At 31.1% G+C, this 20664-nt stretch overlaps 3 protein-coding genes across 6 annotated transcripts in view; 2 read left to right on the forward strand and 1 right to left on the reverse strand.

Annotated features, from left to right (window-relative positions):
• Window positions 1–677, forward strand: part of wol (Dolichyl-phosphate beta-glucosyltransferase wollknaeuel) — a 37738-nt gene extending 37061 nt beyond the window's left edge. The window contains exons 9-10 of one of the 2 annotated variants that reach the window (XR_010880612.1): window positions 337–515; window positions 602–677. Coding sequence is in view for 1 of the 2 variants with exons in the window: in XM_067269043.1 (XP_067125144.1) it covers window positions 337–449 (113 nt within the window). In the remaining variant the exon portion in view is untranslated. Of the gene's footprint in view, window positions 1–336 lie in introns of both variants that reach the window. The other variant, XM_067269043.1, reaches the window with a different exon arrangement.
• LOC136974218 (rho GTPase-activating protein 6-like) overlaps window positions 1–20664 on the reverse strand; it is a 22467-nt gene continuing 1803 nt past the window's right edge. The window contains exons 1-12 of one of the 2 annotated variants that reach the window (XM_067269042.1): window positions 16919–17129; window positions 16535–16671; window positions 15564–15720; window positions 14906–14986; window positions 14643–14824; window positions 14454–14568; window positions 11846–11901; window positions 11554–11704; window positions 10995–11146; window positions 8284–8469; window positions 8012–8112; window positions 1–1986 (exon numbers count right to left, since the gene is read on the reverse strand). In XM_067269042.1, coding sequence (XP_067125143.1) covers window positions 1191–1986; window positions 8012–8112; window positions 8284–8469; window positions 10995–11146; window positions 11554–11704; window positions 11846–11901; window positions 14454–14568; window positions 14643–14824; window positions 14906–14986; window positions 15564–15720; window positions 16535–16663 — 2106 coding nt within the window. In that variant the 5' untranslated portion in view covers window positions 16664–16671; window positions 16919–17129 and the 3' untranslated portion in view covers window positions 1–1190. Of the gene's footprint in view, window positions 1987–8011; window positions 8113–8283; window positions 8470–10994; window positions 11147–11553; window positions 11705–11845; window positions 11902–14453; window positions 14569–14642; window positions 14825–14905; window positions 14987–15563; window positions 15721–16534; window positions 16672–16918; window positions 17130–20664 lie in introns of those variants that run through there. The other variant, XM_067269041.1, reaches the window with a different exon arrangement.
• Window positions 18012–20664, forward strand: part of LOC136974221 (coiled-coil domain-containing protein 169-like) — an 11278-nt gene continuing 8625 nt past the window's right edge. The window contains exons 1-3 of one of the 2 annotated variants that reach the window (XM_067269048.1): window positions 18022–18191; window positions 18269–18496; window positions 19592–19665. The gene's annotated coding sequence lies outside the window, so the exon portion shown is untranslated. Of the gene's footprint in view, window positions 18192–18268; window positions 18497–19591; window positions 19666–20664 lie in introns of both variants that reach the window. The other variant, XM_067269046.1, reaches the window with a different exon arrangement.

Below are 20664 nucleotides of genomic sequence, written 5' to 3' on the forward strand. Positions count from 1 at the left end.
TAACAAAAATCACTCTCGGTTTTATTTAATTAACAAAGTGATTCCATATTACGAACAAACTATCATAACAAAAATAAATAGTAAAAATAGCACTTGAAAATTTTGCAAGCTATTTACATAACTATTTCGTAATTTGTTTTCGTGACGACATTAACAAATTTCATATTAGCCGACACGCTAATAATTTGATTTGTTCGATTTTTTAACATTTCTATCAAAAAAGTTTACAAAAAGTATTTATTTATTTACATTTTTATAAATTAATTGATATTGTGTAATTTTTTTATACATTACATTTTTAAAAAAATTTAATTTACTTAACTTTTTTTTTTTCAGGTTCAAAATTGGTTCCCGTTTTAAGCTGGTTACAAATGGGAATTGATTTAATATTAATATGGCTAAAGTACAGAATAGGTGCTTGGAAAGTCAAGAATTTATCAAAACACTGACACATTCTTTTATTTTTACGTGACGGCATGCCGCACATTGCCAATGTTGCATTATCCTACAGGCTTGTAAATTTATATTTTGTTTTATTCTCTGTGATAAAAACTATTTGTTAGGGAAGTGAGTCGGCAATTACATTGTATTTCTATTACAGGTGATTGAATCTGTATCCGGTTGAAACATTTGTAACCATTTTTGCGGGCATTAAATTCGGCTGTTTATAAAACTGACATTTTATGCATTCGACGTGACACGGTAAAAATGTTTCTTGATTAAAAAATATCCATATTGTTTCTTATACAAAAAAACAAAGTTGTGCCTTAATATGCATTCCAATTTTGCTGTATTATAAAAGTACTTCTGAACTGACAGAATACTTTTTGTTAGACAATTATGCAAATTCTTGCATTTTCTGCTTTTTTCCCTGTCAAATAATTTTGTTTTTTGTTAATTTTATTTGATACATTTACATGTAAATCAGGATTTAAGAATTTGTTGAAAATGCCATTTATATTAAAGATAATTTTTAATTATCTTAAAAGATTTCTTCATAGTCTCTCTTTAAAAAGTAATCATCGTATCCAAAATAACAGCACAACATATCGATGCCATTAAATATAACTACGGTATCGAAATCGTATCAAATATTCACGTATATATTCGTAATCAACAAACAAACATAATTTATGCATAATGTTTGATCCCTCAAAGTTGTAAAAAAAAATAATGCACGTATGACAAAATTACACTTCGGTGTGTTCCGACGCTATTATTTCCCAGCGTTTCCACCTTTCCTGCTGATAATGAACCGGCGAAGAATGATTGTGATTTGTATTTCTTTGATTACCTGATTGTGGATTAGTATCGTAGTTTGGATTCACGATAAGTGATACCATTTTAGACAAAGTGTTTGCTCCAGTTTGTTTAGAATTAACTTTAGATGAATATTTGGTTATTTTATGCGATTTTTCTCGTTTCTCGTGGATTTTGTTACTAGCAATTGATGAAGTGGATGCACTTTTCTCGATGGAGAATTTATCTTCAGGTTTTTTCAGATACCTTCTTCCTCTCTGAGACTGTTCTTCGGTTTGAATGTTACCGGGAGACAAAGTTAAATATTCTTCATTGCTCGTTTTAGTAATTTTGTAATAATCTAAAGTTTCCTGTTTTGAATCTTCCACTGAAATAGATTCATTACTCCTGCTAAGAGAATTATCTTGGTCAACAAAGAATGTAAATGTCGGTGGTTTGACTTGAGAATTAACTTCCAGTAAGGAAGACCTATCAATGATCTGATCGGGAAAACTTTTCCTTCTCAAAGATGGAGAATCGTCTCTCAATCCCGGTGGAACTAGAGTATTATTACTATCGTCTTCAAGTAACAGAGTGCTACTTTTGATATTTTTATTATCGCTGCTGATAGTAATAATGGGTAAAACAACTGTTTTCTTATCTCTTTGCCTCGATCTTTCTATTTTTACTTCTTGAACAAATGTTTGTCTTCCATCCGAATATGAATTTTGATTTCCTCTTCCAGATCTTTATCAAAAATAATATATATTAATTTTACTATAAGCTAAATTAGCCATGAATTAAATAACAAAAAAATTTATACTTAAAAATTAAAGAAATATTCAAAAGAAATAAATTACATTTATTGAATTCATCTTAAAACTAAAAAGTCTGATTAAATATCCTACGGTAGCTGTATTATATGTTGATCTAGTAATAGTCTCTTTAATCCAAAAAATATATTGATGGTAGACTGTCTCACAGCTTAACAGGTTCAAACTCCTTTTTGCTTTTTTACAAATGCTTTTTGGATCAGTATTATTCTTTCTGACCCCTCTTCAGTGCTATAAAACAAAATTTATATACAGTCAAACCTGTTTTTGTGCAGTCTTTTTTTGTGCGATTTTTTATGCGATTTTTTTTGTGCGGTATAGTTGGCGACTAGTCTCGTGCGATTCGTCATGTCTCACGTTGACTTATTATAGCTAAATAAACTTATTATAGCAATATTATTGCATGAATATGCAAAAAATAAATTATTTTATTTTTTAAGTCAACAAAACACCACCTGGACAAAAATATGTAAAACAGACGATAGACGAGACGATGCAGTCAAGTGCTGACATCTGTTGTCAATAAATTCTATTTCGTACGGTTTTGAGTTATTTTCTATGTGAGACTTTTTTTATGCGGTCCCTATCGACCGCATAAAAAAATATTTTTTAAATTGTGTTGCGAAAATTATTTTTTATAGCCACTCGTGAAGTTTCATCCGATTTTTTTTATGCGTATATATAATGCGGTCCCTATCCACCACATAAAAACAGGTTTGACTGTATATAACAAAACTAACTAAATTTTGTTTTATAGCACTGAAGAGGGGTCAGAAAGAATAATACTGATCCAAAATGCATTTGTGAAAAAGCAATAAAGGAGTTTGAACCTGTTAAGCTGTGAGACAGTCTATCGTCAATATATTTTTCGGATTAAAGAGACTATTACTAGATTAAAAATTCTGAAAAAACTGATTGTATAAAAGGTTAATTATTTAATTTGAATGGTTCTCAAACTTGCGTACAATCCCAAAATGGATATGAAAGGGTCACAAAGAAGAAAGTATGTTATTTTAAAATTCCTGCTCTTTCCAATTTCTCAATTCGCGAATACTGACAAAAATATAAAAATTATTATAGAAATATTTAGTTTGATTTTGTTAATGAAAAGCAATGCATGCTAAGACTGTGGACATGTTTATAAGTTTGGGCTATTTGGCCAAAATTTTCTCCTTTACTGGATGGATTTGATTTGTAGCGAAAATGGTTAGTATAGCTGAAGCATAAAGTGGTATCTGAATATAAACTGCCCATAATTATGACCATCTAGACCAGCGGTCAGCAACCTTTCTCACCTCACAAACCACTAAACTCATAATTTTGAATCCCACGGACCACTATCATGAATTTTTTTAAACAATACAAAACCTGTAGAATAATAATGATCATAAAAGTTTAAGTTAAAAGTTACTATATTAATAAGAAACTCACATGTTTAATTGTAATAAATTAATGCAAGCCTAAAGTTCATTGCTGCTTGTTTGAAACAAGTTTATGGATTCTTAGCAGTTTTCTACGAAGGAGACAATCGCACTCACAATATTGTTTATTGTTCATTATTTATTGATAGCAGTCTCTTCGTATTTGGTTTTAGATTTGAATAAGAAACCCCCAATAAGTGGAAAAGTAACTAAGCATTTTGCATTTCTTTCATAATACTTCACGTAACCTTCTGTTGATCAATGTCCAAATTTCTCCACGGACCACCAGTTGCAGACCGTTGATCTAGACTAATGCTACTCAAAATGGTAGTCTACAGACTCGTGCCACTCCTTTTGAAGAATTTTGATGAAAGAAAATGTGGTGGTAAATATAACACGTTCTTTTATAAAAATGTGACATTAATGTTATAATTATTATCACATAACAGTATCTTTCTATTTACAGCTATGTGGTCATCCCAACATTCAAATGGATAACACAAAAACAATCTGCTGGAATATATGAGCTATGATATGGCTACCATTTAATAACAAAATATCAAGTAATTTTGCCTAGAGGTAGGCATTAAGTGCCATCTCTGAAAAAATTAAATATTCATTTATTTAAAATAATGGGCTACTGGCATTAATAATTATATCAAAGCCTTAAGACAGCAATGTTAACATCTTGGGTTTGGTGTCTCAGCCACATACATTAACCTGTTTGTCACTTGCAAAACATTTGCCTCCAAGCTGCTTTTTTAGTGGCCGTTGGTTAGGTGGACGTTGCTTGGGGCTAAGTAGGGGTCACAAAGTATTGAATGTTTAAAAAGTATCCAACCTAGCTGTTTAATTTTCTTCTGGGCCAATCAAGCCAAATAAGGTTTGATATTATTGTGATGAAACAATAATCCTATGCCTGGGCATATTTTGCAATCATAGTGTGAAGCTTTGCTGAATCCTATTGTAGAGTCATTTACATTCTGACCTTTGCCCTTGACGTTTCCAAAACACAGCAAGCATAACTTTCTTTGCTTAATTTTTTGATTGAAGGTGAAAAAGGATGTTTCCATCACATTGAGACATGCCTTGATTTGGGTTGATAGTGGTGTGCCCACAATTCATTCCCAGTAATAATCCTGTTAAGCATGTCTTATCATTCTAGGTAAGATGTTGCAAGGTCTATTTGGTGTATTCTGTATTCTTAAGTTTTCTGGCCCCGCTATGCATTTTCCAGAAATCTAAATGATTATACATTATGATAAAGACTAAACCTTGAGACCCACCAGTGGCCAAGTGCATAAAATCTCTGAACACTGGTTGTTTGTGGGTTTGTGCCTCATCAATGGGCTAGCCACATGAAGTTTTCCAGGTTTTCTTCACATTTTAACACCTAAATAGGGGTCAATTTCCTTTAGAAATTCATCTTAGAAGGTACCCACATGTCATGTTGCTGTATACAAATAAACCAAACTCTCTACTGCAGTTGCTACACCATCTACAATCACTTCCCTACCAGCTCAGATCATTTCCATTCACTGCACAGTTGTTTCTGTTACAGTTTTAACGGATTGACAGGTCAGTCTTCATCAGCAACTTTTGAATATCCTCAAAATTTACTGACCCAGTTGTATACAGCTTTATGCAACAAATGCTTCTCACTGTAAATAGGAAGCATTTTATTCTTACCAGGAAATCATTTTTCCCATAAAAATGCACAACAGTACACTGCTCTTCAATTGTACTCTCAAGCATGGTAACCATTTTGAAACTGAGCTGGACATGCACAAGTCCAGAATCAACGTCTAGAGTCTGCTACCCGAATTAATCGTCGAAATGGATTGTGTTGCCATCTAATGATGCTTTAGAAATTACGAACTGACATTTTTTGTTGTTATATATCAGTCTGTGATCTATTTACTGGCTTTCCCTTGTAAAAGTATCATTACAAAATTCTCTATACAGGATGTGGCAGATTAACCTGATGGTTTTTAAATTAAAGTAACATAGAAGTTATGCAATTATGCTAAACTAAATTTATCATCATCCTGCACTTAATCTCAAAGCATTTAACAAAGGATTTATAAATAATAACTTTTTGAATATTGCATCCATGAGGTGGTGTCTGTTGTTGTCTACACATTCTTGCAATCATTCCTTAAAACTTTGCATGACTTTTTATAACATTTTTAGAGGGAATTACTGCCTCCATCCCTGATGCTCCGTTTCAACTCTGCCACAGTCCTCAAATTGTTCCCATGGGAGCCATTGCACCATCATGTTGAAACCACAGATTCAGATATTCAACATCACACTGACAGAATTAGTTCAAGAAAATTATGAAGCATTTTGATTTAGCAAGCTGAATTTACTGTCATGGCCCCGCCTTCATCATCTTTGAAGAAATAAACCTTTACTCCTAAGGATTCTCATTAAAAAAAAGTGTATTTTTATTATTTTACACTAATTTCAAATGTTATTAAATGGCCGAGTTAAACATTGTGTGTTCAAGGTCACTTTCTCCAAGCTGTATTTAAAAGTCATTGGATTAATATGCTGCTTCCCATATAATAATGCTACAGTATTGTCACCATAAAGTATTTTGTTAAACTTTATAGATTCAGTACATTATCTAAAAAAATGATTAATAAATATTCTAACAACGTAAGTGAAATTACAAAAATATATAGGCATTTTATGAAAATCCTATGGGAATAACATGTATCTCTTGTATAAACTTTAAACGACAACATTTTTCTATCATCATCAAAGGTACTAACTGTTATGAATAGTTTGAGAACCACTGGCTTAACAAAAATTAATTCAATAGTATACAGAATTATAAGGAATGATCAAATAAGAACTGAAATAAAAAAAGTAGAAACTGTTAACAAAAACTATAGAGACATTATTTTAAATATCTCTAAATTGGTTTTTATTGCACATTAAAAAATTTCATATTCCTATTAAAATTATTTTGTTGAAATTGAATGTTTTATAAACATTCAAAAACTTGTCTCAATGTTCTACCAGCTGTATAAAACTTTGTTGATTGTGTATTTTTACAGAATTACTATAAAATTATTATTAGGGCCTAGTTATTGGGCTGCAATTTTCAAAAATTGTAGACCTGTAAATCCCCACTGGCATCCATCTGTCTGTGTCTGTCTATCCTTTCTTAATCTTGAGAATAGAGTTAGATGAAAGTCCAGATGAAATATAGTCCAGATAGAAAGCCTATGGGCAAGTTGCCCCGATTAACTATATACAAACTTCTGGTCCAAACCAGAAGTTTGTATATAATTATTTCAATTCAAAAATTTTCTCCCGAATGGAGTTAAATGACCGGCACTCCGTCGTTAGCAGGAAAAGTATGATGTACAGGGCAAAACACTACTAAAATTGAGAGCTTTGTGATGAAAAATTGCAGCTCAGCAATGTGACGATATCAATTAACAATTGTTTATTTGATATAATTTCCACTTCGCTTTTTATAAAAATATCACTTGAATATAACTATAAGGAAGTTATTGTAAAATTTTACTAGTTTTTCCATAAACAGTTATTTTGAAGTCTAACACAAAAAAAAAACGTTTCCAATAACAAGTGACATATGTACAATTTTTAAGCTTGCCATATTTAAAATAACTTTAAAACTTAGTTAATGAATTTTCCAAAAAATTATTGTATATTGCATCACATTCTTTAAAATAATACTTAATAAACAAGGCAAAATAAACCAATATCCAGCACAAAAATGTAATGTCGTGTTGGATATTGGTTTATTTTGTCTTGTTTATTTACTCCCATGTACAATTCTGACATTTTTATGAAAAATTATCATATTTTGCCATATGCAAAAGTTTGTAATTCTGCTACACATGTATTGGGGAGTTTTTAGCAACTTGTAATATGCAAAACAAAAAAGGGAAATAAATCTTGAACAAAGAAGAAAAATATGACTGCACAATTCTCTCGCCATGTATTAAAAGTTCCTTTTCTCATTTCATCTCTATCTCTAAGCAAAATTAATAAGTAGTTAAATACTATTATTGTGAATTTATATACCCGAGATTTCTAAGAATATTTGCATTATTTAGATTTTAGTAGAGCAAAAGTTTCAGTATGAGCATTCATTGTTTTGCTACATTACACTGTTTGGCATAAAGCAATATTAGTGAGATTGAGGCCAAAGTTTTAAACACGAAAACGTGTATGTTGGATGTTCAACGCCGCTTTCCTGTAAGCCTAGAAGTTTGACAATGGCGTTTGGAATGTCGAGCATGATTCCACTGACTTTCCAAACACCATTCTCAAACTTCTAGGCTTACAGGAAAGATGCGTTGAACATCCAACATACACGTTTTCGTGTTTAAAACTTCGGCCTCAACCTCGCTATTATTCTTTTGTAGCAGAGGAAAAATCTTATCTGATAAAGAATTTGCTTTTTAATTTCTCTCTGCTAGCAAAGTCTAATATTGCATAAATAAGTTTATAAATAGACTTAAATAAACTTACTCTAATTTATGGATGTAGAGTTTATTTAATATATTCTGTAGAGCATCCGGGTCCTCTAGAAGAAGACGACGATAAGTACTGTCCAAATCATCTGCCTTCACCTATTGAAAGTTTAAATAATTTTAAAACATCTTAGATAAAACTCATAGAAATCATTTGCTTCATCCATATGTATGCAAAAATATTGAAGTATGTAGCTTATATTAACTTAAAATATTTTCATAACATTATATATGTACAATACATGCATAAGTTAGTGTAGAAATTTTTACCGTAAATAGTCTCCTGTAGTTATCTATGAGTTTCTGAACCACATTGATCACATCACAGCATTCTTCGGCTTTGTATGCCCTCTCTACAACATATTCGTAATCTTTTCCTTTTTTCTGTGACGTGTGCAGGATGTTAGGACCAAATAAAGTGGCAAGATTTGACGAATCCATTCTGTTTCCCAGTTGCTGGAATATGGATAAGCAAAATTTAAATAAGTTACCTTTATTGAAATTTCTTTAGAAAATCTACAATGTATTCTCCTAGTACAAACAAGATCCCTGTACAATACCAATAAAATTTTTATGTTTTAATAAATTTCAGTAATTATCCAAAATTTAATTAAACTAATTTTGAGCTATTCTTTGAAAGCATGGAGTAAGCTTCGACGCACCAATCAAAGCTGTTGTGGTTGCCAGGTCAAATTTTAAATTCTTCTTACATTTTTCTATTAATTTTCCTACTGATTTCATAATTATAGACATACAAATTGCATTAGTGTCTATTTGTTTATCTATGTGTGCTTGTATATTTTTACCTGTTATCAATAAACAATAATCTATCTAACCCAATTCAAATCTTCATACTTCTTCACAGATAGTATTGTTTAGGGCATTTTTCACATACCTCATCCGTGTGGCCAGTTCCATTGCAGATTTGATCTTCCCACAATGGACATATTTAGACTACTTAGCAGTCACAATTATGTTGGTGCTTCACATTAATAAATCAATCAATCATTGAAACCAAAGATAAACTCTAGGAAGTTAGACAAATTCATTTGGTTTCCCAAAGAAACCTTTAAGAGTTATTTTATTTCTACAAAACAATTTTCTATAATAATGCTAGGATAATTCAAGCCATATGACTAGTTAGGTAATTTTTAGGACTTTTCATATCAATTATCATAAGATCATAGCTTTGCATAAAATTGTTTTACTCTTGACTTTGACTTGCAGGCTCTAAGAGGGCTTTCTTCTTTCACACCTATCATAGGTTTCCTGGGTTCAGCCAAATCCACAATGAAAATAGTTAGATGGTGAGGCAGGCCCCAACATATAAGGGACGGACTAGACCGGGGATGGCGAACCTTTTTGAGTCCGCGTGCCATATTGTAAGCATACTTAGCTTTAAAGATGTTAATGCATACCAAAGTCTTAGACTTTGAATAACGATATTTAAAGAAATTAAACGAATACGCTTTAATTCGAACAAATGTAAAAAATCTGATTGAAAAAAGGATGATCGGGTGATAAACAGAAAGGATGATTGAAAAGGACAGAAATCATATGATACATTACATGCCAGATGATTTCTCTTACGTGCCACAGGTTCGCCACCCCTGGACTAGACCAAAGAAAAATTCCTGGATTTGATTCTGGGTTCCCAGAATGGTGGTCTGATGCTTTCACCACATTGACCATCCAGCCATGACATAAAATATTTAATATTGGTAGTTAATGTTTAATATTAAACATTAACTTGACTAAGCTCATATCTGAGCATTGGATATTAAATATTTATTTAATACTCTGCTCAGACATGGGCTTAGAGTCAAGTCAGGCTCTTTTTCAAGAAGATTGTATTTAATTCTTGCTTCAATTTAGTTTTTCACTGATATTTTCATAATCCAAAATCAGAATTTTTTGATGATAAATATGTACACCAATGTTTTTGTTTTCTCAAACATGGTCAAAGCAGCAAAAACATCTGATCACCACTTCAGAGGATGCAGATTTAAGTCTGGCTGGTGAACCTAGGAATTTTTGACGGATATGTCAAAAATTCGGTCTCCCATCCCTCACAATCCGGTCGGCCCATTGCCGGCAAGGACAAATCCATAATGAATATGATTAAAAAGCTTGTGTTAGTGTGCTTTTGGGACAGAATTAAAAATGAAAAACTATATAGATTTGTTTTTTGGAATAGAATAGAACAAATCCTTAATAATTTATTATTTTGCAATATATACTCATAAAAGTAACATCTGTGTCTGTCCGTATGTCTGTTATTTTGTGTGTATTACTTAGCATTATCAACTTAATGAATCCATAAATGAAATTAATATACACTGGATATTCGTGAACATTTATCCAGGTGTAGGAATATGTCATACTGTGCATTAGTTCCACTGCAAAGCCAGATATTTCTCGTGCCTGTATATTGTATACAAGGTAGCAAGACAGGAAATAAACCACTGAAATTTTTAAATATGGAAAGTAACTGCTGTAAAAAAGGGGGCTCCCCATGAATTGTGTAATGTGGATATGCAGGCAATTGTTACCATACCTTACTAAGGACGAAAGAGTAATTACAAAACGTTACGTAATGCTAAAGTCTCAACCCTTCATTTTATTCCGAACTGTTGCGTGGCGAAAGGTGCTGTTTACGCCACTGATTTGTACCGTACATTACACCTGTAAATAATAAAATAATGAACCATTCAGTACCGTGCCTTGTATTATTCCTTAGTAAAATCAAGGTAGTCGTCGAGAATACGCGTTACGTAACTTTAGGAGTGGGTACGTGTGACTTACGTAGCGTTACAAGTTGGGATGGCAGTTTAACGTTACGCAATTTATGGACAATAAATTCGCCATTTTGTTTAACAGTGACCAGGCAATAGATTTTATATTTGTTAAAATGCATGCTGTGTTGACATTTCTATTGGTATGGCTTATTAAATCAAAGAAAGATAAAAACATGTACTTACCCTGACGCCATTTGTGCTGCAAGTATCGGCGGCATTCTGCGCTACAATTGATAAAAAGTGCAACAACGTCCATAGAGTGTCTCTATTTTGAACTGGTAGCAAATATATTAAATAGCGGATTATATCCAATTGTTTATTTTCGTCCTTCTGTCCTAGAAAAATACATAAAACAATTCGTGTTAATGGATTTCCAATGTGGCGGCTCTCGTTTAGTAACGGGTACAAACGTAACATTATTTAGGATACTTTTCCGTTAACTTCTTGTTTGGAACAATTTTTTAATTAATTTAAATGATAAATAATGTGACAAATAAAATTAAAGATTTTCAAAATGGCGGAATTTGCGCTTTCTTACATGCAAGCTCATTTGCTTTTCCGACGCGCGTTGCTATAGCAACGAAAGATCGCCTGCTTTCCTGACGTCAAGACAGTTTGCGTGGTTTTTAAATTTAATTTTAAAACTTAATTTTTTTAAATAAATTTTATTTTTAGTATAACTATTTTCTAAAATTTTATATCATGATAATCCGAGGATATAATTCTATCCCATAGAGCTTACTTTGGGCGGCCACAAAACACGAATAGAGATCCCTGGTCAAAAGTGGTTCGGGAAGATCGCGAAAATATTCTTTCAGCAATTGGGCAACGTCGTGGGGATGGTGATTTTCATTCAGGTTCACTATCGATCCACTTTCTAAGTCTTCTCGCAACTGCAAATCGATAAAAGCTTATTGTATAAAAATTACAAATTTGCTTCCGTGTTGCTAAACTATCGCGAAATTTTTGACATTTACGCGAACAAAAATGTCTGAATGCGCGCCACATGTGACTTTATTCAAAGTTTAAGTTACCTGTCTAACTCTTCTCTTGGAGCTGGTTACTCGGAATAACCCCAAAGTGTGCAGTCCTGAAACGCATGAATTAAGAAAGTCAATTTGATTTTTTCGTAAGCTAAATTTATAGTCGCAAAATGGTAGAAAAATTACAAATGGTAATAATAGAGAAGCATAGTACGACGTTTTTGATTACTCGGGAGTTAATCTAGACAAAGAATCCAGATCGAATTCAAACCCGGACCCTCAGTGCTATAGGAATATATCATACTATGTAATCTGGATGTTACATATATATACAGGTAACCCCCGTATAACACGGGAGTTACGTTCCAAAAAATTGCCGTGTTATGCAAATCCGTGTTATACGAAACAAAGAACTAGCGCAAAAAGGGGGATTAGGTTCCAAAAATTAAAAAAACATGCTGTTAAATCCTTCTTTAAATCGGATTTATAATTCACAAAAGGCCGATGCAGGCATCGGGGCATACAAAATTACAAATAAAAATAATATAATGAATATTATACTGTAAAAATATAAAATATATATAAAATCATTTATATTGTTAATTTAAATAATTGCTAGGGGCGCCTCTAGTGGCCATTTTTGGCATACAGTGATAGAATCCAGTTTTTCAGCTTTATATAGATTTTTTTTAATGGGTAAAATACTTATTTAAGTAAACATTTTACCACAGATTATTCATCCTATGATGATCTCAGCATGAGAATCATCAACTGGTAACAGTTTTTAATACATTTCATGTTTTTTTTTTTTTTTTTTAAACTCTTTTCGCCCTATGGGCACTAAGAAGGCCTCTTTTTGCAAGCCATTATGGGTTCGGCCAGGCCCACAATGGGGCGACCGGGTGGTGAGGGACGGGGCCCGACATATCCGGACGGACCACCCCCCGAAAAATTCCTGGGGATTTTTCGACCCGTCGGGATGCGAACCCGGGTCCCCCAGAGCGGTGGGCTGCCACCTTAACCGCTCGGCCATCCGGCCTCCAAACATTTCATGTTGTACGGAGGGTTTTACCTAATTCCCGAACCGTGTTACAGTGAACCCGTGTTATACGGGGGGATGTTCCCAATTCTCGAACCGTGTTAGAGTGAATCCGTGCTATAGAAGTGCCGTGTTATACGGGGGTTACCTGTAATTTAATAGTGGGGCAATACTGCAATTATTAAGATGAGATGATAAATATTTTTGAAACATTGTTATAAATGATTTCATATTGAGCGTTGCTTATTTATAAATTTACTTATTGTAATATTCATTGTCATTATGATCAGTTATGATGGGGTTAAGAATAAAAACGAAACTCTGAATTGAACAATATGTTAAAGTCATGAGAGTCCGAATTCGAATTCATTCCAACGTTAGGAATATACTTTACTTTGCGTTGATACTGAGAAACTGAGTGTTAGCGCTGAGAAAATAATAAAGTTTGTCTACTAGCTTATTGCATTTTATACAAATTAATCAAATTAAAATATTGCATCGTCGACATATGGATGAGTAATTCTGTGTCATTCATTACATTTGGGAATATACCCGTGTCTTATATTTCGCATACACTTAACATTAATTGATATTATTCCATGTTATTCGCTGCAAAATTTTTAAAGCGTTTTCCAGACGATAAAAAATAAATCTTCAAAAATTTTATATTTAGTGTAATTTATGATGTGCCGCTGAATTAATGGCACTCTTATAGATAGTAAATATATGCAAAATATCTGGCAACATTGTCTTGTATAGCTGTAACGGCAATGTTGCCAGATCTTTATTATTTTAGTAAATCTTAAAACTTTTATTTTATTGCAAAGTTATGTTGGATGTTTCGGTATTTCGAAATAAAACAAAATGGCGGCCGCTTAATTTTCTGAATTTAAATTTTTTATTTTAAATAGAAACATTTATGCAGATAATAAGAATATTAACTGGAGAAATTTTTTAAATTTTTGATAATTTTGAACAAAGCGAACATATAAAAAGCCACCCAAGTGAGATAAGCACCTGTTGGCATTCGGTCAAAAATGTCTCATTTTAGAAGGGGATAGCCATGTTTCGGAGGAGAATTTGTCCATAATAACTAAAAAAAATCAATAATAATGATTTTAAATATGGCCTCTCGATCACTTATTTATGTATTAAATTTTTAAATTTAATTAAATTTTCTGCACTAAAATTAAATCTAACTTTTCGATTTTGGTTAACAGATAAATACTTGTTAACACAACGATAACCAAAATTGCCAAATTTCTGTGGTACATTTTTATGCTATTAAATTAATTAATCAATAAAATAATTTGGCATTAAATACAGGACTTTCTGTAAATAAAAAAAGTTTCTGATCGTGGCAGAAGATGCTAAGTACGTTCTTCTCTGGGTGAAGCGTACGGATTTTTTGAGTTTTTAAATAATTTCATGAGAAATTTAGTGTGATTTGTTGATAGATATACATAACTCTCAATTCTTTATTTTTATCGGGTTATCGGCATGTTTTGATGCACTGATTATAAAAAAACCGCTTGTTTTATGGAACAATTTGCTGGATGTTTAAACTTATTTTTATTTTAAAAAAGAAACATTAATTATAAAAAAATTAATGTTATTTACCGTATTCTTCCAAATGTCGAACACACGAATTCACAACATTTGGTATCTGGGGATCGGAAGATTCCATGTTACTCAGGTAACTATCATTATCATGCGTTTGGGCTTCGACATTATCCTAACATGATATATATCAGTCATTAATGTTGAATTTTCTTCCTAATTAAGGTTTGTAATTACAGTTTACCTTACCGGACACAAGCTGTTTCTCTTGGAAGTGGCACCTAAACGAGCGTCATCGAGAAAATTTGGGTAATTCGTGACGTCATCGACTGCGAGTAAAGGTTGCACCGAACCTCTATGACGTGACAGACGTTCTTTCTGTATGCATTGCTGTAAAGGGATTCCAAATAATGAATTTTCTGAAGGAATGTCTAAGAAAAGAAAATGGCTTGACATCAATTAAGTGAGTATAAAATAAATAAATAATTAATTAATTAAAATAAAATTTATACCTTTGCCATCCAAAGTAGCTGTTTTGGCCTTGGTTCTTAGCAAAGCTGTTCGTCGCTTCATTTTTAAAGCTGAGCTATCAGCTAAAATTAAAAGACTGTATATTATATACTAAAGATTTAATTAGGATTATTTTTAAAAAATTGAATAATTAATTAGAGCGTGATAGACAGGCTGTAATCTTTATGCCCTTATATCTCAAGAACTAACGATGACAAGAGAAAGCCGCTAGTGGAATTCTGTTTCTGTTTGAGAGAAAATTTTGGAAATGTGGTCCTTCGCTATTTTTTGCCAAAATTACAGCCTCTTAAAAATGCATGCGAAGCGGCGCGACGTCGCTCGCATCTTCGATTGTTTTAGGATAGGAAATGGGGGAAAATAAATTATATTCATATAAAACCAAAGAAATGATGGAATAAATAATAATTTTTAACTTTTTATACGCAAAATTTATAAAATTTTCAATACGAAATCGCCGACGGTGATATTTAAAGAATTTACAGATAAAATCTCGTTTGGATACATTGCACCAAGACAACTTTTGTCTTATTTACTATTTTCAAAAGGTATTTTAGCTATTTAAATGGTACGCGCCAAGACGCGACGCCAGATATCCCGTTTTGCAATCGAATTAAGGAAGACAAATAATACAAAACTTGCCTTTAGGTATATCGACTTTACAGTTCAAATTCATGGCTCTCAATTTAGTTAGAGCCATTTGTTGTAAAGCTAACCTTTCCACTTCACTCAATGTCAAAAGATTGCAAGCCGAGAGGGTCACTTTGTATCCATTTTCGGTCTTCCAACAACAGTTACCCTTAAAAAAATTCATAAATATAAAGAAAAATTAACTTAAATATTATTAAATCAAGTGAGTCATTTATTCTATAATTAAATTTAATGTATATACATTTCTTATGATGTTGACAACGAATTTTTGCCAGTTAGATTTGGCTCAGTTTATTATGTCGTCACGGTCTATCCCCCGCTCAATTCCATTTTCTTACGCAAATTTCGAATTTTCGATAGCTGTTAAATGTTAAAAATAGCTAAAATTTCTTCTTTTTTATATTTATAACTCCAAATATTCAAGAAAATTCAATTTATAAACGTTTAACGACGTTAAAAATGCTCAATTTGCTATCAAAGCTCTATTAAAAAGTGAAATCTATGGTCTACTTTACAGAAAATTTTTAATAAATATTAATTAATAAAATTAATTTTAAAATGTTTAAATACTTTTTTATTTTATAAATTATAAATTTAAATAAATTTGAAAGCTCATAAATATTAATAAATGCGAACAACTTCAGTCTAATTGTTGGGTCGATGATACATTTTTTACGTGCGATTTTCGAGGATTTAGGAACAAGTTTTAGTATTTAAATAAGCGTTTAAAATATATTTTTTAAATTAATTTTATAAGCATATATTAGCAGTTTGACATTTATAAAAAACATATTAAGGTATCAAAAAGTGTAAGAAATATGGAGTCGATGACCCATTACAGAAGTACAAAGAATGTTTATATAATTTCCCATATCACTCGTCTCGTATATATATAAAGACAATCGTAAATCTACCATCCAAAAATAAATAAATTTTTATATATTTAAAGTTATATGTCTCACCTCAGGCATCCAAGCACAAGTAGTAGTTGCAGGTACTCTCGTCTGCGACTTGGCTCTCGATTTCCACAATTTTTTCGGGACGATCGTCAGTCTGTTGGAGCTATTAGTTTGATTCTTATTCTTCTGCATGTCAGACACTGCAAAAGAAGAGTCACTAGTGAAGTTGTATCACTTTTCAATATTTTGTGCAGTCGAAAGAAATTTTAGTAAGCGTGACGCATCGTGATTTCCCCCTCTCGGCGTATACGTAGGCGTGCTAAACCAGCTCGATATTCTAGAGACGTAAACGAAGCGGCCACTTTCGGAACACCATAATTAATCGATTAGTAGTTTAGAAAATACAATAAATAGTTTCGGCAACGTCACACTACTTAACGTACTTACCTTCACAAAAGACGGATACAGGAAACAAAAAGAGTTAAAGAGCCAAGTTCGGCCGAAACCTTGGATCTATTTAACTCTGCATTACACATAGATAAGTTTGCAAACTATTTTTAAGCGGGTCGATTCTTCTTTAACCACTCATCTATAATACAATGTTTTTGGATATTTAAAAAAAACCAGCGCAAAATCTAGGGGCGAGAGCGAGAGATTTGTGCTTTGATTTACGCCATGTTCAATCTTTTAATCTTTAATCGGACGTTATTAAAGAAATTTTTATTTATTTTTTTATAAATTTAAACCGTAAAAATTTAAATATATATATTTTTTTATCAGTTCATCCATCAAAATTGGTGTTCCAGTAGCGGTATTTTTAGTGAGCAAATCGGCTTTTATTTTTTAAAAATGCAATTTTAATACAAAATATCGATTGGTATTTTTTGTAAAAATAAATTTACAACTCATTCTCTCAATTGTGTTTTGTTGCGGCGTTTTTTTTATTATTAAAAAGTATTGCAAGAGCCGGAGAAATGTATGGAAAAGTAACGATGAGTCAACGTTTTAGCATTAGTTCATCACTAATTTAGCTTAATTTATTTGTTATTTTGCAAATTTAGTAAATTAAAATAATTATCGTGGAAATTAATATATATAGGCTATATATTTAAAGAAAAATATTATAAAAAAATAAAAAAATGAGAGGTTTATACTCAGAGTGAATGATTTTCGAGTGAAAATTAAACTGTATTATTATTTTTTTCTTTTAATTGACAACATTTAAACACTTTTTTTTTTTCGTTTGGCAACATGTGGAATGTTTTCATTGTATTCAAATATTCAAAATAAATAAATAAGAAAATGCGAAATTTTTAATCATAGAGATGAAAAAAAATTGAATAAATAATAATAATAAAAGTTTTTTAATTGGCAACATTGAAAACATATTTTCGAATTTGGCAACAAGAGACATTTTGATTTTAATTCAAATATTTAAATATTTAAAAAAATAATTCAATAAACGAAATTGCAGATTTATAATTGTCGAACGAGAAGAAGAATTTTTGAATTAATATTAAAAAGTTTTTTTTTTAATTGGTAACGTTGAAATAATTTTAATTTCGTGTGGCAACACTTGAGATGTTTTCATTTAATTCAAATATTGGGTCGTCTGTCCGTAATGGGCGTCTCTGCCACTTATTATATGTTATGCGCCATATTTAATCAAGGAAATTGAATTATCAACCGTTACGTCTCTAATTCGGTGGTTTTTTTAAAGGTAATAGTTTAGATATTGTTCATAAATGATAAAAATAATTTCTTGTGAACAAAATACAATATGCTATTTAATTACAGGAAGTTTCTAGGAATGTCACATGAACTTGTAAATATGAATCTTCATTAAGTATTAATATAATTATGAATCTATGAATGAAAGTATATAATTAACTCTGAATATAATTAACTAAACAGGAAGGGAGTGCCAGAAAATCATAAATGAAGCAATAATATTAATAGGAATATATAAGAATATCAATTAAAGAGGAATTAATCATGATACATACATGTAACAAATAAGTACCGGTAAGTATAGTATTATCAGTTAATTAAAATAACAAATCCAAGTAATAGAATTTAATGCCATATTTGTATGCATGCCTTTATTCTTAGGTAAATATTTGAATTAAACTATATATATTTACCTAAATGATAATGGCATACAACACAATAGCATACAAGCTTATGCCAGGATAAGTTGCAATAATATAGATTTATAATATGGCTTTATGTTCTATTAAATATTAACAATTCGTTTTATGTTGGTTGCCATTATCAGTTAGATGAATATATAAATGATATAATTATAATTATTCATATATTTACCTAGATGATAGTAGCATACAATACACAGCATGACAACTGACAGACTTACAAATAAGCCATTATATTTTATTAAATATTAAAAATTAATGTCAAATAAAGACATGTTTGTAGACATTAATCAGGAAATATATAATTATTTAACTGATATAATAGCCCACTGCATACAATAATGATATGTGATAGTGGAATTGACTTGCGAATGTGGTATTATATTACTTTAAATATTAAAAATTAAAGTTACTAGAATGAAATGCTATATTTATTAGTCAAAATAAGTAGAAATATTGAAATAAACTTCACTTTTTGTTATTATATTTCACGTTTTCACTTTAAAACATCTTTTTGGAGATGTTACAAAAATGAGTAATGAGGAGTAATTTAGAATATTTTAAACTTTTCTATACAAAATTTAACATAGTTTCCTGCTAATTTATGTGATTTTAAACAGTGTAAGCATAATGTAGGCTAAATATTAAAGAAGATTCTATAATATGCTAATTGCATTATTAATAAAACCTTTTTTTTTTAAAAAAAGAAATTTAACTCGTAACACAATTCTCGGTTTAATAACCCGAACAAAATTCGTTATATTGGCTTATATAATAGAAACCTTATCTTTAGAAGTTCTCAATATCCGCGTAAGACGAAAATATATCGAATTTCCTCCACATTAATTTTGTCTGGCTACTTTGCAATTCCAAAAAAGAAAAATCAAAATTTTATTAAAAAAACAAGAAAAAAAGGTCGATTTATTTAAAGAAATCGTTTAGAATGATAATATCCAATTTATTACAGAAAAAAAAAATGGAAGAGAAGTTACCATAATAGCAAGAAAAATCGAAATGTCAGAGGTACAGCTTACTAACAAGGTATGTCATTTGTATCCTTTCCTTCCGGATGAATGAGAATTTCTACTCTAACGATCATATGACGATTAATGAACACCTAGCCATAACAATCTTAAGGTTTTTTTTCTTTTATATTTTAAGATTATTATCCGTTACACCATTGATAACTAGGTGACAACGTAACGAGTAACGAATTATGTGTCAGATTTTGTTTTTTCGCCTCATTGATAACAGATTCGGAGTTCAGATTTATATATAAACTCTACGGCTTAGGGCCCGAGGCTTTAAAAATTTGTTATTTTGAAGACCTCATATGGTGATAGTTTAGGCCGACAAGTCCAGTAGATTTGCGGGCCTACTGTACTTGTGATTACTATAAAAAAAAATACGGTTTTTAATAGTAAAATAACTCGATATTGATGCTGGTAGGCTTATAATGCAAAGAGGTCTTAAATTTTATATAAATTGTGGCAATTTATATTAATTTTGTGAGCGTTTTTAATGAGTAGAAGAGTTTTTCTTCAGAGAATACCGCTACAGAAACAAGTTTTTATAGTTTAAAGAATATTTTTTTTAAATGGTTCGATCTGTTTCTTCTGGCAAAAGTTGCTTGGAAACACAAGGAACGAATTTGTCTAGATCTGTCATTAAATAAACAGACGATATCTATATTTAGCTCCGAAATAGTTCTTGAACCTCTTTAGCTATATTTCATTGTTCTAGACTTTGCCTTGAAAAACTTCAAAATGTTTATCTTGTTCGAATTCGGAACAATATTTAATGTTTCTGCCACTCGACTGCACTCCACATTTATGTTTTGGAGAGGAGGAAACTTATTAAAATCTCGTTTATAAGAACGTTATAAGAGGAAATATCGATCGAAATACTCATTAATAAAGAGAAAATTCGAAAAAATTTCAGGTTATATCAATATTAGATGGTGTGGAACACGATTATTAAATGGCGGAGTCGTTGCTGTATATATAAAACATGATTTTTCTCGAAGTACAGATGCACTAG

Source organism: Centruroides vittatus, unplaced genomic scaffold (assembly GCF_030686945.1).
Source record: "Centruroides vittatus isolate TY-2023 unplaced genomic scaffold, ASM3068694v2 contig_345, whole genome shotgun sequence".
Lineage (NCBI taxonomy): Eukaryota > Metazoa > Arthropoda > Arachnida > Scorpiones > Buthidae > Centruroides > Centruroides vittatus.